Source organism: Odocoileus virginianus, chromosome 24 (genome assembly GCF_023699985.2).
Source record: "Odocoileus virginianus isolate 20LAN1187 ecotype Illinois chromosome 24, Ovbor_1.2, whole genome shotgun sequence".
In the NCBI taxonomy this organism is placed as follows: Eukaryota; Metazoa; Chordata; class Mammalia; order Artiodactyla; family Cervidae; genus Odocoileus; species Odocoileus virginianus.
Genome location: NC_069697.1, coordinates 10,369,643 through 10,396,194, shown reverse-complemented (window position 1 = coordinate 10,396,194; position 26,552 = coordinate 10,369,643). Strand labels below are relative to the sequence as shown.

The window sequence follows — 26,552 nt, the reverse complement described above, 5'->3', positions numbered from 1 at the left end:
CTTTAAAATAGTTGTATTAAAAAATTTGATAAAATTAAAAAGTAAAAGCAGATTTTTACATAAATGCTCAATTATTTTCAGATCTTCTAAATGAAAGAATGAACATAAATGCATTCATTTATTTAAGTAGCACAAACATAATTTGCTTCCTACCTGTTAAATGTCAGCCACTAGGCTTGCTTTTAACAATGTAATAACAAATAAGGGTAAGATGGAGGTATTAGCTATAACTGATTTGTAAATTTGAATGGGAAGAAAGGTGATCAATTAATAAGTGTTGCAACATCTTATTATAAATTGAATGAGGTGGGGGTAAATCATAAAAAAAAAAACTTTGAGAAGTAAATGAAATCAAGCTGTGTTTTTGTAGGTAGGAGATATGTAGATTGTCATGCAAAGAGAAAGCATGTTGGTTTGAGGAAGTCAGTGAATCATATTTCACTGAGGTCAGACTTTTAGTATGGTAGGATTTGGGGCAGTGGGGAGAGGAGAAAGGCTGATGAGCTGCAAAGAGTTGGGTGAGCTGAGGGTCAAGTGGGTTTATTGGAAATCTTTTTTTACTAAGTTTCTCTCCCCTTTAATTTAAGCAATGATGTGTGAAGTGATGCCCACGATTAATGAGGACACCCCAATGAGCCAAAGGGGTTCCCAAAGCAGTGGCTCGGACTCAGACTCCCATTTTGAGCAGCTGATGGTGAACATGCTGGATGAGAGGGATCGTCTTCTGGACACCCTTCGGGAAACCCAAGAAAGCCTCTCACTTGCCCAGCAAAGACTGCAGGATGTCATCTATGACAGAGATTCGCTCCAGAGACAGCTCAATTCAGCCCTGCCACAGGTATGCCTCCTGGGAGCTTCTGTCCTTCCTGCTGCAGCTGAAAATGTGACAAGATATAAGCTTTGCTTTATTTCCATTCTGATAATTACTTTTGCCCTTAGTAGATATGATATGCAAATTTTGGTGAAAAAAAACTAAGAATAAATAACTAGTTCACATGCAACTTTGCCTCAAACAAAATAGTGGCACTTTGGCGGTGGGAGATTTGAAGCATGAGTCCCAATCGTGTTTCTCTTGGAAATTTTATCTGTTTTTTGGTGGAGGTGGAAGATCACCTGTTGATCAGCTTCTAATTACCAGGGTGTGAAAATAGATAGTTTTCTCTTTCTTGCTTTTTAAACACTATTATGATATTTGGGCTTCCCTAGTAGCTCAGCTGGTTAAAAAAAAAAAAAATCCACCTGCAACGCAGGAGACCCCGGTTTGATTCCTAGGTTGGGAAGATCCCCGGAGAAGGGATAGGCTGCCCACTCCAGGATTCTTGGACTTCCCCGGTGGCTCTGATCGTGGGAGACCTGGGCTTGATCCCTCCTTGGGAAGATTCCCCTGGGGAAGGGCAAACCCCCTCTCGTATTCTTGCATGGAGAATCCCCATGGACAAAGGAGCCTGGAGGCTACAGCCCATGGGGTGACAAAGAGTTGGACACAGCTGAGCGACTTAGCACACATGACATTTGGAAAGATGTATTTTACATTTTCAGTTTTGTGGTCTGTCTTTGGAAATGATAGTGCTTGGAAGTCTGTTGTCCAATCGTTTTTATTTGTCTTTCTTTAGAAAAGGTTAATACTGCTTAAAAGTATTGAATTTATTGATGTATTACCCTCCCTTCAAAAAAGACATTTCAACCAGTTTCTTTAAAAAAGAAAAGTATTTTGGAGATAGGAGAATAGGCAAAAGTTCAGCTTTATTCTCACAAACTTAAAATTGTTAGATTTTAACAATTTTTTTTTTTTTGGGCTGGGGACACAGGGAGATTTTAACAATTTTAAGTAAATATTTATAAAATAATTATTTTATGTGATATGTAATAACATGTTATATGCATTATGTATTGTAATAATAATATATTACTATATTATTATTAATATATATTAATAGTAATAATATATTACTATTATATATAGTAATATTATAAAAATAACATTTTTAATATATTATTGTCATATAGTTATTTTACAGAAAAAAGTGATATTTTAAGGATTTTCAGTTAATTTATATACAAATTTAATAATGAGTCAGTTCTCTTATTTAAGAATAGCATATTTTAGGTATGAGAAGCATCATAGAATGAATTAAGTTTTTAATAATCACCCCTCAATAAATGATATTTTTCTTTTAAAAACAAGTTTGATTGGCCCTTTACTTAAAAGACAGTACAGCAAATGCTGAAGAGTTGATCTTTCTCCATAAATTAATGTCTTGTAGGTAATATCTTTTTATAACTGAAAATTACATAATCAATGTTGATAAAATTCTAAACCAGCCATACTACAAATGTGTAGTATGATGTTGAGATATTTATGACTTTCAGAATTAAAAGGATCTCCTAGATTGCTCTGTTATGTTCCCATTAGGTAATTCCATGATCCCCATCCCAGTTCATTTTCAGTCTGTTTTGTGTTGAGATGCAATAATATTTCCAATAACTCTAACCTGTTGACATACACTGATTTGTTTACACAGAATGTATTGTATTGGTTCATTTCAAAGGACAACTGTCATACTTCACCAAGAATTATATTTTTCAAACTAGACATTTCAGTATTTACAACTGTTCTTCATACAGTCATTTCTAGAATGATTATCATCATGGTTGCTCACCTCCAGAATTATCTGAGTTGGTTAATGCTGTTGTTAAAATACGGTCTTATAACCAATCACACTATTCCTTACCTTCTGTGATGAGCACAGAATAGGGCAATCATTTCTTTTTCTGGATAGAGTGTTTCATGAAGAATCCTAGAATTGTATTATTTTATTATTTGGGGGGCCAGTTCAACATACTTTTATTATGCATTAGAATGGCAAAAAACTGAAGTTTGTAATTGAGTTGCAAAAATACCATGTGTTTTTCCCACACTCTTCTTAGAAGTTGACTCTGGTCCCAAGTGTAGGACTATACAGGTACCCCTCCTAAGGTTATCTTTATATATTTTATTTAAGCTTGATGCTATTAAGTTTCTGATGCTAACCCTATTAAAATGATTCTAAGAATAATTTGGGTCTTACATTTTTTTTCTCTATCATGGTGACATGATAGAGACATGGGTGAATCTTTTATAAAGATGTTGTAAAATATTAATGCTAGAATATCTGGGAGGGAAAGGAGAAAACTGAAAATTTTTCATATATATTTATATATATATATATATATATATATATATATATTTATATATATATATATATATATATATATATATATAGTGTAGATAAAACCTCTTTTAAATGGTATAGGAATGAAAATATTTTAATTATAGCATTCAATTATGTTGAAAATATGTATTATATCTTCAAAATTTGAAAGTGAAAGTTGCTCAGTTGTATCTGACTTTTTGCTACCCCATGGACTATACAGTCCATGGAATTCTCCAGGCCAAAATACTGGAGTGGGTAGCCATTCCCTTCTTCAGGGGCTCTTCCCAACCCAGGGACCAAACCCAGGTCTGGAACATTGCAGGTGGATTCTTTACTGTCTGAGCCACACCTAAATTTAAAATTTTTGACTTTTAATTAATTATACTGGTACACAATCTCTTATCCAAACCCCTTGTGTTTTAATGTTCAGAATTTTCCTAATTTATGTTCTGTATGTATTGTACAACTTAAACTATGATCTCCTCTAGCCAAACTCTAGGAAACACTATATAATTATACACTTCATATTTCTGAAGAAATATGAGAAATTCCTACTATGTAAAATCCACTAAGACTATAAATGGCCTCATACTTACAAATAAATGTCAGTTTTCAGAGTGTTTGAGTTTGGGAATTATAGATTAGGGATTAGGAGCCTGTACATTTACATGGGTATAGTTCTAGTCTTTTATAAACACTTTGACACAGTTTTCAATATTTATTTGTATTTTACTATTAGAAATATTTCATACCCTTAGCAATCCACAGGACATTAAAGATACTGATAGTCCTTTCATTTGTTAATGCAAATATTTCATAACCTAATCTGCAACTTCAGGGATTTAAATTTTCTGCAAGTTACAGAGGAATATAAAATTCTTCAATTGGCATCCTTGAACCTTTTAAAATATTTTGTAAGCAATGTACCTGAGAAGAAAATGACTCCTGTAAATGTGAGTTTTTCAGTTCAGTTCAGTCACTCAGTTGTGTCTGACTCTTTGGGACCCCATGAACTGCAGCATGCCAGGCCTCCCTGTCCATCACCAACTCCCAGAGTTTACTCAAACTCATGTCCATTGAGTCGGTGATGCCATCCAGCCATCTCATCCTCTGTCGTCCCCTTCTTCTCCCGCCTTCAATCTTTCCCAGCATTAGGGTCTTTACCAATGAGTCAGTTCTTCACATCAGGTGGCCAAAGTATTAGAGCTTCAGCTTCAACATCAGTCCATCCAATGAATATTCAGGACTGATATCCTTTAGGATGGACTGGGTGGATCTTGCTGTCCAAGGGACTCTCAAGAGTCTTCTCCAACACCACAGTTCAAAAGCATCAATTCTTTGGCACTCAGCTTTCTTCACTGTCCAACTCTCACTTCCATACATGATCCCTGGAAAAACCATAGCCTTGACTAGATGGACCTTTGTTGGCAAAGTAATGTCTCTGCTTTTAAATATGCTCTCTAGTTTGGTCATAACTTTTCTTTGCGTCTTTTAATTTCATGGCTGCAGTTACCATCTGCAGTGATTTTGGAGCCCCCAAAAATAAACTCACTGTTTCCATTGTTTCCTCATTTACTTGACGCGAAGTGATGAGACCAGATGCCATGATCTTAGTTTTCTGAATGTTGAGTTTTAAGCAAACTTTTTCACTCTCCTCTTTCACTTTCACTAAGAGGCTGTTAGGTTCTTCGCTTTCTGCCATAAGGGTGGTATCATCTGCATATCTGAGGTTATTTATATTTCTCCCAGTGATCTTGATTCCAGCTTGTGCTTCATCTAGTCAAGCATTTCTCATGATATACTCTGCATATAAGTTAAATAATTAGGGTGACAATAAACAGCCTTGACATATTCCTTTCCTGATGTGGAACCAGTCTGTTGTTTCATGTCCAGTTCTAACTGTTGTTTCTTGACCTGCATACAGGTTTCTTAAGAGGCAGATCAGGCAGTCTGGTAGTCCCATCTCTTTCAGAATTTTACACAGTTTGTTGTGATCCACACAGTCAAAGGCTTTGGCATAGTCAATAAAGCAGAACTAGATGTTTTTCTGGAACTCTCTTGCTTTCTTGGTGATCCAGCGGATGTTGCCAATTTGATCTCTGGTTCCTCTGGCTTTTCTAAAACCAGCTTGAATATCTGGAAGTTCACGTGTTCACATATTGTTGAAGCCTGGCTTGGAGAATTTTGAGCATTACTTTACTAGAGTGTGAGATGAGTGCAATTGTGCAGTGGTTTGAGCATTCTTTGGCATTGCCTTTCTTTGGGATTGGAATGAAAAATGACCTTTTCTAGTCCTATGGTCACTGCTGAGTTTTCCAAATTTGCTGACATATTGACTGCAATACTTTCACAGCATCATCTTTTAGGATTTGAAATAGCTCAACTGGAATTCCATCACTTCCACTAGCTTTGTTCGTAGTGATGCTTCCTAAGGCCCACTTGACTTCCCATTCCAGAATGTTTGGCTCTAGGTGAGTGATCACACCATCGTGATTATCTGGGTCGTGAGGATCTTTTTTGTACAGTTCTTCTGTGTATTCCTGCCACCTCTTCCTAATATCTTCTGCTTCTGTTAGGTCCATACCATTTCTGTCCTTTATTGTGCCCATATTTGCATGAAATGTTCCCTTGGTATTGTGAGTTTTTAGGCAGAAATAAAGTATGTAAAATAAAAACTACAATAATGTAAGAGTGAAATTTGTTTTAGCAAACATGGGATAGAAGTCAAAGCTGAGTCAAATTTTATGAAATATTATGTTTTCAATTGCCTATACAATAATTTTTAGTTGTTGATGATTTTGTGTTTTGTGTTAGTCATTTTCTCTATAACTTTTTCAGGAACAAATGCAGCGGTGATTTTTACAGTCTTAACCATGAAAATATTGCGTAGTCATATTGTTTACTTTTTTCATTATGTAATTAAAGGTGTTTAACAAGGACTGATAATTCCACATCATTCCACATTTAGGCCTGATGTTTCTAAGCAGTACACTGATGTATAATGCACAGATCCATTTTAATGAGCCATAGAATCTGAGATTCAAGATGCCCAAACTCAGTTATCATCTGCCTCTCACTCAACCAAAGTTGCTCTAACTCTTCATCCAGACACTTGATGGTCCTCATAGCTGACTGCACAAGAATAGCCCAAGAATACTGGAGTGGGTAGCCCATCTCTTCTCCAGCGGATCTTCCTGAACCAGGAGTCAAACCAGGGTCTCCTGCATTGCAGGCTGATTCTTTACCAACTAATGTATCAGGGAAGCCCTTTTTCAGCATCTTATTTAGCATATATTGTGGATCTTCTGTTTATTACTGAATGATTACATATGTTTGTAATGGGGGTAGAAAAAAAAAAGAACATAGTTTTTTTCCCAGAGAATGTAGGAAATAGATATAACATTAATAGGTGGAAATTAATATAGTACCAGAAGATTACAGAGGGACTAAAAGTATTTGTACCACAACACTGATATGTAATAAACTACATAAAGTTTCATGCGGAAGATGCTATTAGAGATATTTTTAAGAGAAGGTTAGAAAGGACTAGAGGATATTTTGTATCAGACAGTACAATTATGCAGGGATGATCCTGCTGAAGAATATGGGGGGACTGAAATTCAGCCTGTGCTCTGCTCCAGGCTAGGTGAGGTGTTCCTAATTCCCAGAAAGGAACCAGCTAAGCTAGCATATCCCTGGTTAAAAAGAGAAGAGTAAATAGGAATTAAATAAGGAGAATGACTGAGAGATTTGTTGTTGAAGGGCTGTAGGGTAGGAATGCATCTTTTGTTTAGTGATAGTGGAGGCCTGTTCGTATATGTGGTGAAAGCTCAGGATGGACATTTGTATACAGAGTAATCTATAGAAGCTTGAGTGAACTCGTGACATGATAAGGCAATAATGAAAGGATATTGTTCTGCCATTTTGATTCAGGATAGGTTATTTAATACTTGTGTATCAGTTACCTATGGCTAAAATAATGCTGTGTAACAAACAACATGAAACTTCATTATCATGCAATATAATGGGTTTAAGGAATTCAGCTGACCTTTACTGGGCTTCCCAGGTAGTGCTAATGGTAAAGAATCTGCCTGCCAATGCAGGAGATGTAAGAGACATGGGTTTGACTCCTAGGTTAGGAAGATCCCCTGGAGGAGGAAATGGCACCCTACTTCAAGATTTTTGCCAGGAGAATCCCATCTACAGAGAAGTCTGGCAGCCTACAGTCCATGGAGTTGCAAAGAGTTGGACAAGACTGAGTGCCTGAGCCTGACCTTGACTTGGATTGGTTAATCTTGGCTGGGCTTACTAGGCCACTGGCTGTCTGAAAGTGGACTCAATTAACTGTATGTTAACTGGCTATTGTTTGATCTAGGATGCCCTTAGCTGGACCAACTCTGGCCCCTCAACTCTAAGTTTGTATCTGATCCTTCAATAAGATAGTCTGTGCATGTTTTCATGGTGATGGCAAGAGAGTAAGGGCAAAGCAAAAAACAGCAAATACTTTTTAAGCTTCTGCTTGGGTCTTTTTTTTTTTTTTTTTTTTGGTAATATTCCTTGGCCAAGCCAAGAGACAGAGTGGAAAGCAATATTACATGGAAAAGTTACAAGGAGGCATGAAACACAGTTACCATCAGTGTAAAAAATCTACCACAAATAGATGTTAAAAGAGTCACTTGGGTCATTATTATGTTAGAAGAGCTTATTGTGATAATGTAATCATTTTGATGAGGTGTGGAAATTGGAAATAGGACTGTGACCCTTGAAACTAAGAAAGGCCTGTCAATGTAGAGAATACTGAGGAGAGAGAATGGACATAGCGAGAAAATGAACTAAATGGCTGTGACTTTAGACTGAAGTTAGAAGATCTGAATTTGTTTTTTTTTTTTTTCCCATTTATTTTTATTAGTTGGAGGCTAATTACTTTACAACATTGCAGTGGTTTTTGTCATACATTGAAATGAATTAGCCATGGATTTACATGTATTCCCCATCCCGGTCCCCCCTCCCACCTCCCTCTCCACCTGATCCCTCTGGGTCTTCCCAGTGCACCAGGCCCGATCACTTGTCTCATGCATCCAACCTGGGCTGGTGAAGAAGATCTGAATTTGAATTGGAGTTCTTCCACTTATTAGCTAAGCTGTCAAGCGTAAGTGACTGACTTCTCAGAACCCCTATTTTTTTAATTGGAAGGAGAGGATGATATCTACCATATAATTGGTTAAAAGGCAGTGTGCGTATGTGCTTCGGAAACCTTAAACATTGTTAAATGTCACCTGGTATTTTTCATAAATTGCAATGCACCAGTATCTACTCTGATGAGGAATTAAGTTAAAAGAGGTTACTTGTGGAGAAGAGGGAAACATTTATACTTTAACATTTTAAAAAACAAAATATTTAAGTGAAACTTACAGGAAGTGACAGAAGTCTCTCTTATTCCAGAGACGTTGTCCCTAGGTATATTTTTGGCTTGCTACTTACCACTTACTAGTTTAATAACCTTGGTCAAAGTAATTAGTTCAAATAATGATAGAACCTGCCTCATAAGGTCATTATGAGACATAAATGAACTGGAACATGTCAAATGATCAGTTCCGTACCTCGCAGATAGTACATGCTCAATAAATGTTAAATGCAGCTATTGATGTTATTATTACCATAGATATTACCATCATTATCCTTAGCCAATCTTAATGGCACAATTTTCCTGGGTAATAATGAACACCAGCGCAAATTGAACACACTAAAAATCCTACTCTCCACAATCATTATCAAATTTTGTAAGTTTTTGATTCATCTTATTAAAAAAAAATCTTAACTGCACTTTCTTAAATTGTTTTCCCAATTTCTTCGCTTCCTTGATGGCCAGTCTCATGTCTCTTAAAGTCAAATAACAGCCTTCCTGTTGTGCTGAGAAGATCACATCTGGATTGAGAGCACCTTCCTTTTCAGTGATACCTAATGCCACCACACCACATACAGAAGGGTTTTATCCTTCACTCCTGTCAAAAATAGAGATGCTATATCTTTTGCTATCTCTGATTATGGTTATTCTGTTCTTAAAATGTGTTTCTCCTTCTTCCAGTTATTTTTCCCCCAGCCAAATGAAATGGTATTTACCCTCAGCCTTTACTTCCTGTTATTTATAGCCTTTTATTTGTCTTTATTTATAACTTTTTTTGTGTGACAGTGCTGTGAGGCATGCAGGATCTTAGTTCCCTGACCAGGGACTGAACCCATGCCCGCTGCAGTTGAAAGGTGGAGTTCTAACCACTGGACTGCCAGGGCAGTCCCTCTCTTTTCTTCTTTAACTCTTATAATAAGGCTTCTATCATCACCATTCTCCTAAAAACACACTCCTGTATACCACCAATGTGTGCATATTTTGCAAATCTAGTGATCCTCTTTCATTCTTCAAGTTCATGGCCTCTTTATGCCAAAACATGCTATTAATTATCTCATCTTGAAATTCTCATGTCCTTAATTCTTCATAACCATTCCCTCAGAGGCTACAAGCTGTGTTGTTCCTTAGTACTGACTATTTTCCTACATACTCTCATATACTTATTTCTATCCACACTCATCTTTATTTCCCTATGTTCTCCAACCTTAAGCACTACCTTCTTCTTTAATACTTCCCTCCAAATCCTTGGTCCCCTCCTTTTTATCTCCGCCTTTGACTTTTTTTTTTTGTCTCCTGTATCTTGAATTTCTCCCTCTCCTTCTCAATTGGCTTTTTGGTAACATATTCAAATCTGTTTCTTAAAAGTACGGGGATGGTAAGTACAATAACAACAAAAGAATTCCTTAACACTGTGTCTCCATTTAGCTACCGATCTCTTTTTTCCTTTATTTCCCAACTTGTCTATTTTCACTGTCTCAGTGTCTTCATCTTCTATCCACTTTTTGAGCAACTGCAGTTGGCCTTTCCTTCTAAAACCTTACTAAAAATTATGTTACCAGTTACCAACTGATGAATGTGGTAGGTTTGTCTTATTAAAATTCACTGCAAAATTTGACACTCTGATTAACTCCCTTCTCAAAAAATACCTCCTAAGATAAACGAACAACAACAACAAAAAAAAACATTTCACTGTTAACTTTCATGGTAGCACATTGTCTTCATTCTTAAATCTTTCAAACTTTTTTCTCCTAATACTTTTTTCTGTAAGCAATTCCTCACTTAGCCACTTTTAAAATGCTAAATAATAAATAGAAGATGACTGACAGTAATATCTAACATTTCTGAATGCTCCACCTATGCCAGGTAATGTTTCACTGAAGCATCCAGATATTAAAATGGGAGGCCATCTTTCTGTTTGAGGGGAGGCTAAATTAGTGAGGTGCAAGACTTTATTCGCAGGAGGTGCTAAGATATAATCCAACTAATTTGTCCTATATGAGCTAAAACTCCATTTTAAGACTCTACAAAAGTTGGTAAAGCTAGAAGAGAGACAGAACTGTTTCACATAGCAGTTGGTCTGCTGTGCATAATCTACCATAGACGTATGAAGCACGGGGTGATTCCTGTTCAACTTGTCAGGTGAGAAGGGCTTCATGGGAAGTGTTCAGAGAGCTTGATGTGCTTCCTCCAGAAGTTGAAGAATATAGAGGCTGAAGTCTAAAAGCCACAGCTGTGGCCAGAGATGCCCCTGTCTCCATAGCAGGTGGCACCTGTCAGATTAACTGCAACTTCTCCAGTATCAACACAAAGGTTAGTTTTTTGAAGAGCAAGAAGTTCCCTCGAAAGGGGATATTACTTAGGGTAGTTTCTGTGTAAACCCACAAAGTAGAATGTTAAAACCCTGAGTTTCTAAATGGTGAGCAATGAGTGACAAATTGGGAGACTGGCTTCAGAGAAGATACTGAAAGCAAGTCAATGAAAACCAAAGAATCTACAGAGGGGTTTTTTTGAGGAAGCCACGGATGCACCTTGGGAGAAGGACCATTGATTATCTATTTGCCATTCAGAAAGCCCCGTCATGGATGACATGTAGGTCAGCCCATACCGCTGTGATCTTTCTCCTGTTTCCCCTTCCAGGGCCCTGATTCTTAGAAGGGTCAGAAACTATTGCTATGAGTAGGGGATGTCAGAGTAAAGAGAGACCATGCCCTCCTCCTCCAATGCAGACCTGCTTCAAGGCTTGAAACAAGCCTTAACTATGTGTGGTGGGTGGGTGGCGAGGATGGCTGGGTCTGGGAAGGACAGAGCACATCTTCAGGTTGGAACAGGAGCTCAGAACTAGTATGTTACTGAACTAGTACTATGAATTGTGAGACTATTTGAACTAGCCCTATGAAACTGTGAGACTGGATAATTTCAGAACAAAAAAAAAGATAGTTTATTTTCTAAGCATGAGCAAAAAAACTTAAGACATTTGGCTGAACATTTGGGGATAATTTATTTACTTGAGGGAGTCAGAAGACAGATAATAATATTAATTTCTGAATCAATCCTTAAAACTTTCCAATGAGAGTGTTATCATTCCCATTTTACAGATGATAAAACTGAAGCATAGACAGGTTAAGTAACCTGTTCCACTAGGGTTCTATTCATGGCTTACTTTTTACTCTAAGTCATCTTTATTTCATTATATTTATAATGAAGTATTTAACTTCTCTAGAAACCTTTAGGGCTTCCCTTATACCTCAGTCAGTAAATAATTTGCCTGCAAGGCAGGAGACCTGGGTTTGATTCCTGGGTTTGGCAGCTACCCTGGAGAAGGAAATGGCAACCCACTCTAATATTCCTGCCTGGAGAATCCCATGGACAGAAACCTTTAAGAGACATGGGCCACAGAAAGCACTCATCAGAAATACTCCTAAGTTCTAACAAGGAAGGAAATAAGTAAGTGAAGTCGCTCAGTCATGTCCAACTCTTTGCGACCCCATGGACGGTAGCCCACCAGGCTCCTCTGTCCATGGGATTTTCCAGGCAAGAGTACTGGAGTGGGCTGCCATTAAGGAAATGTGAAATGATTATTAGAGCTGGTATAATTGCACTGAATGTAAGTATTCAAGGACCCCAAATCTTCATATTTATGTTACCATGAATTTGCCTTTTTATGTACTGAGCATACTTTATATAGCCCATTAGGTCCACGTAATGAGTAGGACAGTATAGGCTTTATGGAAAAGTATTTAATTAGAAATTACAATACCTGGATTCTAGATTCCATTTTGCCAAACCCTGTGACAATAGAACACCACTGAACTTCTGAGGCTTCTGTTTACTTATATATAAAAGAAGGAATTCTAGTACCATTTAAAATGTTGTATACATTTGCCAATTTCAAATGATTATAAAGGGTATGCACCTCAGCTTTACTAATTTATTCACAGCCACTTAATACACAATTATTGTTTATTCAACAATATTTTAGGGCCTACTCTGAGTCAGGTTCTGTGTTTACAGTATAGTGTGGCTGATACATACTTTTTTTTTTTTAATTTTAAGACTTTAGTCAATTATGGTTTCTAGGAATTTGTTATGATAAGAATATAATGTCTATAATCCACTGAATATTATATTTATTTATAAATTCTTTGAAACTATCATCTCTAGTTATTTTATTGCCTTTTATTCTCAACTGTGATGAACTGTCCATCTTTCTATAATAGGCTAGTTCCCTCTTTTGTGTTCTAGAATCTCCTTCCCCTCCTGCTATTCTAGGACAAAACATTTTCCATCTTTTTTCCTACATCAACAATAGTGTGTCCATCTCTAATGAATTATAACCAACAGCTTTAAATATTCCTATATTTCTCGCATTTAAAAAACCTATCAACACCCTGCCATACCAAGATGGCACCACAGTTATCTTTCCCTTTGCAGGAAAAGTTCATTTTTTTTCCTATACTTGTTCTAATTTCTCTCTCCTTATTTCTCTTGAATCTATACCACTCAGGTGTTCATCCCATCAGTTTCATCTAAAATACTCTTGCAAATATTATTTATAACTTCCATATTGCTAACTATAGTGATAAAGTTTCAGTCTCCATTTGTTTTATCATTAGACACTTTTCTTGTACTGTCTTCATTTGGCTCTAAGTCAGCCCACTTGCCTGGTTTTCCTTCTACCCTCATTGGTTGTTCCCCAGTCTTCGTTGTTAGTTGCTTCTCGTCCCCCTGACTCATTAATACTTGATTACTCCTCTTTCTATCTCTATTGACACCATTGATTATTTCTTCCATCTCCTGGTTTTAAATAACATCTAAATTTTTTTTTCTTTTTTTATTAGTTGGAGGCTAATTACTTTACATCATTGCAGTAGTTTTTGTCATACATTGAAATGAATTAGCCATGGATTTACATGTATTCCCCATCCCGGTCCCCCCTCCCACCTCGCTCTCCACGTGATCCCTCTGGGTCTTCCCAGTGCACCAGGCCCGAGCACTTGTCTCATGCACCCAACCTGGGCTGGTGATCTGTTTCACCCTAGATAATATACATGTTTCGATGCTGTTCTCTTGAAACATCCCACCCTCGCCTTCTCCCAGAGTCCACAAGTCTGTTCTATACATCTGAGTCTCTTTTTCTGTTTTGCATATAGGGTTATCGTTACAATCTTTGTAAATTCCATATATATGTGTTAGTATACTGTAATGGTCTTTATCTTTCTGGCTTACTTCGCTCTGTATAATGGGCTCCAGTTTCATCCATCTCATTAGAACTGATTCAAATGAATTCTTTTTAATGGCTGAGTAATATTCCATGGTGTATATGTACCACAGCTTCCTCATCCATTCGTCTGCTGATGGGCATCTAGGTTGCTTCCATGTCCTGGCTATTATAAACAGTGCTGCGATGAACATTGGGGTGCACGTGTCTCTTTCAGATCTGGTTTCCTTGGTGTGTATGCCCAGAAGTGGGATTGCTGGGTCATATGGCAGTTCTATTTCCAGCTTTTTAAGAAATCTCCACACTGTTTTCCATAGTGGCTGTACTAATTTGCATTCCCACCAACAGTGTAAGAGGGTTCCCTTTTCTCCACACCCTCTCCAGCATTTATTGCTTGTAGACTTTTGGATAGCAGCCATCTTGACTGGTGTATAATGGTACCTCATTGTGGTTTTGATTTGCATTTCTCTGATAATGAGTGATGTTGAGCATCTTTTCATGTGTTTGTTAGCCATCTGTATGTCTTCCTTGGAGAAATGTCTGTTGAGTTCTTTGGCCCATTTTTTGATTGGGTCATTTATTTTTCTGGAGTTGAGCTGGAGGAGTTGCTTGTATATGTTTGAGATTAATCCTTTGTCTGTTGCTTCGTTTGCTATTATTTTCTCCCAATCTGAGGGCTGTCTTTTCACCTTGCTTATAGTTTCCTTTGTTGTGCAAAAGCTTTTAAGTTTAATTAGGGCCCATTTGTTTATTTTTGCTTTTATTTCTAAAATTCTGGGATGTGGGTCATAGAGGATCCTGCTGTGATTTATGTTGGAGAGTGTTTTGCCTATGTTCTCCTCTAGGAGTTTTATAGTTTCTGGTCTTACATTTAGATCTTTAATCCATTTTGAGTTTATTTTTGTGTATGGTGTTAGAAAGTGTTCTAGTTTCATTCTTTTACAGGTGGTTGACCAGTTATCCCAGCACCACTTGTTAAAGAGGTTATCTTTTTTCCATTGTATATCCTTGCCTCCTTTGTCGAAGATAAGGTGACCATAGGTTCGTGGATTTATCTCTGGGCTTTCTATTCTGTTCCATTGATCTATATTTCTGTCTTTGTGCCAGTACCATACTGTCTTGATGACTGTGGCTTTGTAGTATAGTCTGAAGTCAGGCAGATTGATTCCTCCAGTTCCATTCTTCTTTCTCAGGATTACTTTGGCTATTCGAGGTTTTTTGTATTTCCATACAAATTGTGAAATCATTTGTTCTAGTTCTGTGAAAAATACCGTTGGTAGTTTGATAGGGATTGCATTGAATCTATAGATTGCTTTGGGTAGTATAGCCATTTTGACAATATTGATTCTTCCAATCCATGAACACGGTATATTTCTCCATCTGTTTGTGTCCTCTTTGATTTCTTTCATCAGTGTTTTATAGTTTTCTATGTATAGGTCTTTTGTTTCTTTAGGTAGATATACTCCTAAGTATTTATTCTTTTTGTTGCAATGGTGAATGATAGTTTCCTTAATTTCTCTTTCTGTTTTCTCATTGTTAGTGTATAGGAATGCAAGAGATTTCTGTGTGTTAATTTTATATTCTGCAACTTTATTGTATTCATTGATTAGCTCTAGTAATTTTCTGGTAGAGTCTTTAGGGTTTTCTATGTAGAGGATCATGTCATCTGCAAACAGAGAGAGTTTCACTTCTTCTTTTCCTATCTGGATTCCTTCTACTTCTTTTTCTGCCCTGATTGCTGTGGCCAACACTTCCAAAACTATGTTGAATAGGAGTGGTAAGAGTGGGCACCCTTGTCTTGTTCCTGATTTCAGGGGAAATGCTTTCAATTTTTCACCATTGAGGGTGATGCTTGCTGTGGGTTTGTCATATATAGCTTTTATTATGTTGAGGTATGTTCCTTCTATTCTTGCTTTCTGGAGAGTTTTAATCATAAATGGATGTTGAATTTTGTCAAAGGCTTTTTCTGCATCTATTGAGATAATCATATGGTTTTTATCTTTTAATTTGTTAATGTGGTGTATTACATTGATTGATTTGCGGATATTAAAGAATCCTTGCATTCCTGGGATAAAGCCCACTTGGTCATGATGAATGATTTTTTAAATATGTTGTTGGATTCTGTTTGCTAGAATTTTGTTAAGGATTTTTGCATCTATGTTCATCAGTGATATTGGCCTGTAGTTTTCTTTTTTTGTGGCATCTTTCTCTGGTTTTGGAATTAGGGTGATGGTGGCCTCATAGAATGAGTTTGGAAGTTTACCTTCTTCTGCAATTTTCTGGAACAGTTTGAATAAGATAGGTGTTAGCTCTTCTCTAAATTTTTGGTAGAATTCAGCTGTGAAGCCATCTGGTCCTGGGCTTTTGTTTGCTGGAAGATTTCTGATTACAGTTTCGATTTCCTTGCTTGTGATGGTTTTGTTAAGATCTTCTATTTCTTCCTGGTTCAGTTTTGGAAAGTTATACTTCTCTAAGAACTTGTCCATTTCTTCCAAGTTGTCCATTTTATTGGCATAGAGCTGCTGGTAGTAGTCTCTTATGATCCTTTGTATTTCAGTGTTGTCTGTTGTGATCTCTCCATTTTCATTTCTAATTTTGTTAATTTGGTTCTTTTCCCTTTGTTTCCTAATGAGTCTTGCTAATGGTTTGTCAATTTTGTTTATTTTTTCAAAAAACCAGCTTTTAGCTTTGTTAATTTTTGCTATGATCTCTTTAGTTTCTTTTGCATTTATTTCTGCCCTAATTTTTAAGATTTCTTTCCTTCTACTAACCCTGGGGTTCTTCATTTCTTCCTCCTCTAGTTGCTTTAGGTGTAGAGTTAGGTTATTTATTTGGCTTTTTTCTTGTTTCTTGAGGTAGGCCTGTAATGCTATGAATCTTCCCCTTAGCACTGCTTTTACAGTGTCCATAGGTTTTGGGTTGTTGTGTTTTCATTTTCTTTCATTTCTATGCATATTTTGATTTCTTTTTTGATTTCTTCTATGATTTGTTGGTTATTCAGAAGCGTGTTGTTTAGCCTCCATATGTTTGAATTTTTAATAATTTTTTTCCTGTAATTGAGATCTAATCTTACTGCACTGTGGTCAGAAAAGATGACTGGAATGATTTCAATCTTTTTGAATTTACCAAGACTAGATTTATGGCCCAGGATGTGATCTATTCTGGAGAAGGTTCCGTGTGCACTTGAGAAAAAGGTGAAGTTGATTGTTTTGGGGTGAAACGTCCTATAGATGTCAATTAGGTCTAACTGATAACACTGGAATTCACATTTCTAATCCAGACATTTCCTCTGACCTTCAGATTCATATTGTCAAAATTTAGAAATTTAAAATATCCAAAACTGAGTTTGTGATCTTCAGTTAGTCTTATGCATCTCAATTAACAGCAATGCTAATCTTATGCGCATGTATATGTGCTTAGTTACTCAGTTGTTTCCGATTCTTTGTAACCCCATGGACTATAGCTCACCAGGCTCCTCTGTTTTTTGAGATTTTCCAGACAAGAATACTGGAGTGGGTTGTCATTTCCCTCCAAGGGATCGAACCCAGGTCTCCTGCATTGCAGGCAAGTTCTTTACCACTAAGCCACCTGGAAAGCCCAATCTTATGTGGGCTTAGGCCAAAATATTGGTGTCTTGCTTCTTTCACATTTGTATTCAATTTAGCAGTTAAACCTTTCAGTTTTAGCTTCAAAGTATACATAGAACTGAACCACTATAATCACCTCTACAACTGCATCTTAGGAGTCACTATCTTTTCCAAGTAGACTAGGATCTTCCTAACTGGTCTCCTTGCTTGTATCCCTGTACTTTATCATTTTATTGCAAAAAGAACAGCGAGAGATCCTGACTCTGATAAAAGGTAAGTCAGATTTTGTTTCACATCTGTTCAAGTCTCTGAAATGCTTTTCCATCTCAATGTAAAAGCCCAGTTCTTTAAACTGGTTCAAAGGTCTAACATACGCCCCCTCCTCTTTATCTGTCATACATCATCTCTTGCTATTATCTAGCTCACTCAACTTTACTCCTACCATCCTGATGTTCTTTCTTTTCAACATGTCAGGCATTCAACTGCCTTAGGGACTTTGCCGTGACCCTTCCCAAAGCCTGGGAAAGTTGGCTCTCCGTAAAAACATGGTCTCTCAGCTCATTTGGGCTCTACTCAGATATTACATTCTCAGTGAGACCCTGCCTGATCACCCTATTTAAAATTAAAATCTCTCTTTCTGCTAAGTTGTGTCTGACTCTTTATGACCCCATGGACCACAGCTCGCCAGGCTCCTCTCTCCATGGAATTCTCCAGGCAAGAATACTGGAGTGGGTTGTATGCTCTCCTCTAGGGTATTTCCCAACCAAGGGATCGAAGCTGTGGGTTTCTTATGTCTCCTGCATTGGCAGGTAAGTTCTTTACCACTAGCACCACCTGGGAATAGCCCCTCCTTAATACTCCCAGTTCTTCTTCTCTAGTTTTACTCCACAGCACTTATAAGCATCTATCATAGTGCATATTTTATTTGTCTGTCTTGTTTATTATCTCATTCTCCCTCACTATATTCTATTCTATGAAGCTAGGAGATTCTTTTTTAATGGTTCACAGCTGTGTTTTCTGCCTACAGCAGTATCTGGCATTTAGCTGTTCAAAAATACTAAATAATAAAATGAACACAAAAATCAGTTCTTTGCTTTCTGAACACATTCTCTATATTCTGTGCTTATTTGGCAAGTCATATAGTCATAAACATGTTAGACAGCATATATCAAGTATCTTCATAAAACAGAAGAACAAATATAATTTATAAAGTCTTATGGCTAGAGTGTTTATAACACTAAAGTCATAGTATATATGAGGTTGGTGTTTACTATACTTCAAACCCCTTCCATAATGAAGTGAGTTTTATATCAAGAGGTAGTGGCATTTTCAATATTTTACGAATCAGAGCATGGAAAATCAGAATGTAAATAACTTTCTTTTAAGATATGAATAAATTCCTTTGACTTCAAATTTCTTTTAGCATTTTTATGCTCTTTGACTAAGGAGTTTAGCTCCTAAATCAAGTCAGCTTTCATACAAGAAATGGTAAAAATAGTTTTGTGATGTTATAAAACTACTACCACTGTTTGGTATCTACATCGGACTTTCATTATGAGAAAACAATAATAAAAGTAGAATGTTTGGGTTAGTTTTTTTTTTTTTTTTTTTTTGAAGCAGTTTATTGTTTTGCTCGTTCTCATTGTCATTCTCTCAAAAAAGAAAATATTAACAGAAAAAAGCCATTAGTATTCTCAAGATGAATTTCTAACCTGAATTTTCCACTAAATCTTATAGTCTACTTTGGCATACTTGATGTTAGCATCCATATGATTCATTTGTTTTTTTGTTAATCTTTGAAGAGAACATCTAGATTTCATAACAAAGGTATTGAAATTCACACTATTTACTTTCCCTGGATAATTCTCTTCATAGTCTTATGACTCAAAGCTAGGTAGCAGCCACAAAAATGCTGTAGTTTGGGAAAGGAGAGTGAAATTCTTCTAAAACATAACTATCACACCCTGGTTAATTATATCATACATCTTTGTATTGATCACTGCAATTTAATTTACAAAGCAGTAGCTCTGTTAGCTTATTCTGTATGGTCCTTAGTAAGCCCTTAATATTTCTTATCTGACTATTTAACAGTTATAAAGATCATGTGATTTAATCTTACCGAAGATTAGTAGGTCAAAGGTACATAGGACTCAAATTTTAAATTATTCATTGTATGCTAATCCAAGTTTTATTTGTGATTCTAGTGATTTTATTTTTTACATAAAAGTCTGCTAATTTCCCCAAAACATGACAGAATTTATTAAATGACATTCTGTTTAGTTCAGTCGCTCAGTCATGTCTGACTCTTTGCAACCCCAAGAATCGCAGCACGGCAGTCCTCCCTGTCCATCACCAACTCCCGGAATTTATCCAAACTCATATCCATTGAGTTGGTGATGCCAGCCAACCATCTCATCCTCTGTCGTCCACTCTCCTCCTGCCCTCAATCTTTCATAGCATAAGGGTCTTTTCAAATGAGTCAGCTCTTGCATCAGGTAGCCAAATTATTGGAGTTTCAGCTCCAACATCAGTCCTTCCAATGAACACCCAGGACAGATCTTTAGGATGGACTGGCTGGATCTCCTTGAAGTCCAAGGGACTCTCAAGAGTCTTCTCCAACATCACAGTCCAAAAGCATGAATTCTTCAGTGCTCAGCTTTCTTTATAGTCCAACTCTCACATCCATACATGACCACTGGAAAAGCCATAGCCTTGACTAGAAGAACCTTGTTGACAAAGTAATATCTCTGTTTTCTAATATGCTGTCTAATATGGTCATAACTTGCCTTCCAAGAAGTAAGCGTTCTTTTAATTTCATGGCTGCAGTCACCAACTGCAGTGATTTTGGAGCCCAAAAAACTAAAGTCAGCCACTGTTTCCACTGTTTCCCCATCTAGTTGCCATGAAGTGACAGGACCATATGCCATGATCTTAGTTTTCTGAATATTGAGCTTTAAGCCAACTTTTTCACTCTCTTCTTTCACTTTCATCAAGAGCTCTTCAGTTCTTCTTTACGTTCTGCCATAGGATGTTGTCATCTGCATATCTGAGGTTATTGATATTTCTCTTGGCAATCTTGATTCCAGCTTGTGCTTCTCCCAGCCCAGCGTTCCTCATGATGTACTCTGCATAGAAGTTAAATAAGCAGGGTGACAATATACAGCCTTGATGTACTCTTTTTCCTATTTGGAACCAGTATGTTGTTCCATGTCCAGTTCTAACTTTTGCTCCCTGACCTGCATATAGGTTTCTTAAGAGGCAGGTCAGGTAGTCTGGTATTCCTATCTCTTTCAGAATTTTCCTCAATTTGTTGTGATCCATACAGTCAAAGCTTTGGCATAGTCAATAAAGCAGAACTAGATGTTTTTCTGGAACTCTCTTGCTTTTTCAGTGACCCAGCAGATGTTGCCAACTTGATCTCTGGTTCCTCTGCCTTTTCTAAAACCAGCTTGAACATCTGGAAGTTCACGGTTCACGTACTGTTGAAGCCTGGCTTGGAGAATTTTGAGCGTTACTTTACTAGAGTGTGAGTAAACCACAACACACTTGTGGTTGTGGTTTGTGTTGTGGTTTGAGCATTCTTTGGCATTGCCTTTCTTTGGGATTGGAATGAAAAATGACCTTTTCTAGTCCTATGGTCACTGCTGAGTTTTCCAAATTCGCTGACATATTGACTGCAACACTTTCACAGCATCATCTTTTAGGATTTGAAATAGCTTAACTGGAATTCCATCACCTCCACTAGCTTTGTTTGTAGTGATGCTTCCTAAGGCCCACTTGACTTCACATTCCAGGATATTTGGCTCTATGTGAATGATCACACCATCTTGATTATCTGGGTCATGAATATCTTTTTTGTACAGTTCTTCTGTGTATTCTTGCCACCTCTTCTTAATATCTTCTGCTTCTGTTAGGTCCATACCATTTCTGTCCTTTATTGAGCCCATCTTTGCATGAAATATTCCCTTGGTATCTCTAATTTTCTTGAAGAGATCTCTAGTCTTTCCCATTCTATTGTTTTCCTCTTTTTCTTTGCATTGATCACTGAGGAAGGCTTTCTTATCTCTCCTTGTTATTTTTGAAACTCTGCATTCAAATGGGTTTATCTTTCCTTTTCTCCTTTGCTTTTCACTTCTCTTCTTTTCACAGCTATTCGTAAGGCCTCCTCAGACAGCCATTTTGCTTTTTTGCATTTCTTTTTCTTGGGGATGGTCTTGATCCCTTTCTCCTGTACAATGTCATGAACCTCCATCCATAGTTCATCAGGCACTCTATCAGATCTAGTCCCTTAAATCTATTTCTCACTTCCACTGTATAAGTTATATAAGGGATTTGATTTAGGTCAGACTGAATGGTCTAGTGGTTTTCCCCACTTTCTTCAATTTAAGTCTGAATTTGGCAATAAGGAGTTCATGATCTGAGCCACAGTCAGTTCCCAGTCTTATTTTTGCTGCATGTATAGAGCTTCTCCATCTTTGGCTGCAAAGAATATAATCAATCTGATTTTGGTGTTGACCATCTGGTGATGTCCATGTGTAGAGTCTTCTCTTGTGTTGCTGGAAGAGGGTGTTTGCTATGACCAGTGTGTTCTCTTGGCAAAAGTCTGTTAGCCTTTGCTCTGCTTCATTCCATATTCCAAGGCTAAATTTGCCTGTTACTCCAGGTGTTTTGAGATTCTGAATAATACGTAATTTCTTTCTTGGTCCATGAATTAGGATAGATTTCTCCCAAAATTAAATTTTAAAATATTCTTTGCCTCCCATAAACTGAGATCTCTTATCCTGGAACTTAGAATGGGTACTATGGGAGCAAAGTACGTCTCATCTCTCTTGACTCTTATATCCTCCTCCCTTCCCTTCCAGGAAGTCCTGAATAGATTTCAGGTTGCTTTCAAAACCAGGTATAAGAACTGACAGTTATTCCTAGAGTATTTGACAGAAGACTCCTGCTTTGAAGTGTTCCTTTGCCTGTAAGCCCATGTTAATTTTGATGTTAGAGGAAACTGTTCAAGAATTAGTGTAATCAGAACTTTACACTACAGTGTTCTACAGTAAGCTAATTTTTCTGGATTATTTTTACCTACGGTTCTTTCTTTTTATGCCCACTTTTAGGATAAGCTGCTTTAAGACATACATTTGGCTCATTTTTTTTTTTCTATTCTTGTTAGATAGAAAATTCACTCATGTTTTGGTTACTTACAGTATATTTTTAATTGAATAAGTTAAAAACCACCAGTTATTAATTTTAAAGTTTTCATTATGGAGTTCTTTGTAATGATCAATTAATTCCAAATAAATAAAAGATGATGCCATGAAAGTGCTACACTAAATAAGACAGCAATTTGGAAAACTCAGCAGTGGCCACAGGACTGGAAAAGGTCAGTTTTCACTCCAATCCCAAAAAAAGGCAATGCCAAAGAATGTCCACAATTGCAGTCATCTCACACGCTAGCAAAGTGATGTTCAAAGTTCTCCAAGTTGGGCTTCAATAGTACATGAACTGAGAACTTCCAGATGTTCAAGCTGGGTTTCAAAGAGACAGAGGAACCAGAGATCAAATTGGCAACATCCACTGGATCATAGAAAAAACAAGAGAGTTCCAGAAAAACATCTGCTTCATTGACTATACTAAAGTCTTTGACTGTGTGGATCACAACACACTATGGAAAATTCTGAAAGAGATGGGAATACCAGATCACCTGACCTGCCTTCTAAGAAATCTCTATGCAGGTCAAGAAGCAACAGTTAGAACTTGGTATGGAACAGACTGGTTCCAAATTAGGAAAGGAGTATGTCAAGGCTATATATTGTCACCCTACTTGTTTAAATTATATGCAGAGTATATCATGTGAAATGCCAGGCTGAATGAAGCACAAGCTGGAATCAAGATTGCTGGGAGAAATATCAATAACCTCAGATACACAGATGACACCACCCTTATGGCAGAAAACAAAGATGATCTAAAGAGCCTCTTGATGAAAGTGAAAGAGAAGAGTGAAAAAGCTGGTTTAAAACTCAACATTCAAAAAACTAAGATCATGACATCTGCTCCCATCACTTCATTGCATATAGATGGGGAAGCAATGTAAATAGTGAGAGATTTTATTTTCTTGGGTTCCAAAATTACTTTGGATGGTGACTGCAGCCATGCAATTAAAAGACACTTATTCCTTGGAAGAAAAGCTATAATCAATCTAGACAGCATATTAAAAAGCAGAGACATTACTGACAAATGTCCATATAGTCAAAGCCATGGTTTTTCCAGTAGTAATGTGTGGATGTTAGAGAAGGCTGGGTACTGAAGAATTAATGCTTTTGACCTGTAGTGTTGGAGAAGACTCTTGAGAAATCCTTGGACTGCAAGGAGATCAAACCAGTCAATGCTAAAGGAAATCAATTTGCAGTACTCATTGGAAGAACTGATGCTGAAGGGGAAGTTCCAGTACTTGGCCACCTTATGGGAATGGCTGACTCATTAGAAAAGACCCTCATGCTGGGAAAGATTGAAGGTGGGAGGAGAAGGGGACAACAGAGATTGAGATGTTTGGATGGCATCATCGACTGGATGGATGTGAGTTTGAGCAAGCTCCAGAGTTGGTGATAGACAGGAAGGCCTGGCATGCTGCAGTCCATGAGGTCACAAAGAGTCGGACAAGACTGAGGGATTGAACTGAACTGACTAGCAAGACTATTGTTATTTTTATATATGGGAAACATTATTTAACAATTCTTATTAAAAATGCCATTTAAACATTTTATTGCCTGATATATTCTGTCATCAGAATATGGTCTTATGAACTATACAATATATTCTATACAAAATATTCCATCACAGTTTATATTGCTAGAGGCAGAAAAATTTTACCTACTAATATCTTTTTCATAGAAAATATTTGATCTCTAAAATCGTATTTTTCAGAACATTGTTAAGTAAATTTAATTTTTCTTCTAAAAATTCAACTTGACAATTCCAAGTTTCAAGTTCTATGTTGGTATAAATCACTAATTTTAATGGCTCCCAATATGATTATAGAGTTCCCATTTCTCTTCACAATTCTATAATTTCTTGCATATGTTTTGAGGTTTTTATTAGTTATATTCAGCTGTGTCCTTATTCTCTTCATGGTCTATTTAATCTTATGCCATCATGAGGTTTCTTAGACAGACATTTTCTCATAAATTCTGTTGTCTCTGATTTTAATAGTATTGTAGCAGATTTCTTTTTGGTTAGCTTTTGCACTGTACATCTTTTCCATCCTTTTACTTTCAATGTGTCTGCGTCTAGACATGTATCACTCACAAATAGCAAATTGTTTCTGGATTTTCTTTTTATGTAGTCTGTCAGTTTTCCTTTTCAGATTATTTGCTCTTTTTATATTTACTGTGATTACCTGTATATTTGCATTTAATCTATTGTCTTACTAAGGGCTTTTCATTTTCTCTGTATGTTTTGCATTTCTGTTATTAACATTTCATGTCTCGTTTTGAATTGTTTAACAATGCTTTTTTAATCATTCAATTTTCACCTTGTGTTACTCTGGCAGTTTTATACTCTTTTGCTGTTCTTCTAATAGTTAATGTATAGATCGCAATGTCTATTTCAGTGTACCAAAATGTAGTGTTAATGTGTACTTTTCCTGCTTTATATTTCCATGTGTATGATATGAAGGTATTATTTTGTAGTTGTCTACAGGCAATTTCTTTTGCTTTTTTTTATAATATATTTTTGTTACTAATCACTCTTTCTGGATCTTAGATCTTCCATTTGAGGTCATTTTTATTCCACTTGATGAGCGGTCCTTCCATATTTCCTGTAGTGTAGACCTAAAGCTAACTTATTTCTCAGCTTAGGATTTCTGAAAATGTCTTTATTTCACCTTTATTCTTGAAGGAAGGATGTTTTCACTGGATATGGAATTTTAGATTAGCAGTATTTTTCTGGTGACTCAACAGATCATTTTATTCTAAACTTCATTGTTCCTATTGAGAAGGTAGTCGCCAATTTAATTGTGGCCCCTTCAAGGATAAATGGGCTTCCCTGGTAGCTCAACTGGTAAAGAATCTGCTTGCCATGCAGGAGACCCCAGTTTGATTCCTGGGTTGGGAAGATCCCTGGAGAAGGGATAAGTTAATCATTCCGGTATTCTTGGGCTTCCCTGGTGGCTCAGATGGCAAAGGATCTGCCTGCAACGTGGGAGACCTGGATTCAGTCCTTGGGTCAGGAAGATCCCCTGCAGAAGGGAGCTGCTACCCACACCAGTATTCTGACCTGAATTCTATGGACAGAGGAGCCTAGCAGGCTACAGCCCAGTAGTCACAAAGAGCTGGACAAGGCTGAGCGACTTTCACTAAGGATAAATAGTATTTTTTGTCTTTCTTTTTGGCTGGTTTAAGGAATATTTTAAATAAGTTTTAAAATGATGATCCTTACAATTAAATGTATTTCTTTTTCCTGTTTTGTGTTCATAGGGATTATTGACATTGTAACTTAGTGCCTTTTATTATTTTGGGGAAAAATTTTTTTCTTTTCTTTTCATTCTTGATTTCTACTTCCCATATGCTTATTCTTCTCATTTTGTATTCTATGCTTCATATAACCTTTCTGTATGGTCTATATCTTTATCTGTGATTTGTCAAAAATCTTATTTGTACCTGCCTTTTGACTCACTAATTTTCTCTGCTGTGTCTAATCTGTTGTTGAGTTCCTTTATTTGTTTCTTTATTGTGTTTACTTTCCTTTTAATTCTATAATTTCCATTTGTTTTGCTTTTTAAACTTTCGGTTTCCTATGAAAATTTACCAGCTTGCCTTTTATCACTTTGAGTGCTGGAAGCATAGTTTTGTCTTCAATGTCTGTACCTCCTCTGCCTATTTCTGCTAGTTTCCATTTTTTGTTATTGCTAATTCCTACTGTCTTGTCATTTCATGTGCATGGTTGTTTTTGACTGTGTGACAGTCATTTATTTTAAATTTGTTAGTGGAAGTCATTTTAGTCCTAGGATTAGATTATCTTCCTCTACAGGAAATATCAATTTATTTTGGCAAGGGAAACACAGCAATCCTTAATTACCTCCATTCAAATAATTCCTGGGAAGATCCTTCTAGAGTACAGCCCTTCAGAGTCTCAACTCCAAATGAGCAGGACTCACC

At 36.8% G+C, this 26,552-nt stretch overlaps 1 protein-coding gene across 17 annotated transcripts in view; it reads left to right on the top strand.

Annotated features, from left to right (window-relative positions):
- Positions 1-26,552, top strand: part of PPFIA2 (PTPRF interacting protein alpha 2) — a 500,106-nt gene that overhangs the window by 4,596 nt on the left and 468,958 nt on the right. For all 17 annotated transcript variants that reach the window (XM_070454264.1, XM_070454272.1, XM_070454269.1 and 14 more), the window contains one exon: positions 588-838. In XM_070454264.1, coding sequence (XP_070310365.1) covers positions 590-838 — 249 coding nt within the window. In that variant the 5' untranslated portion in view covers positions 588-589. The remainder of the gene's footprint in view (positions 1-587; positions 839-26,552) is intronic.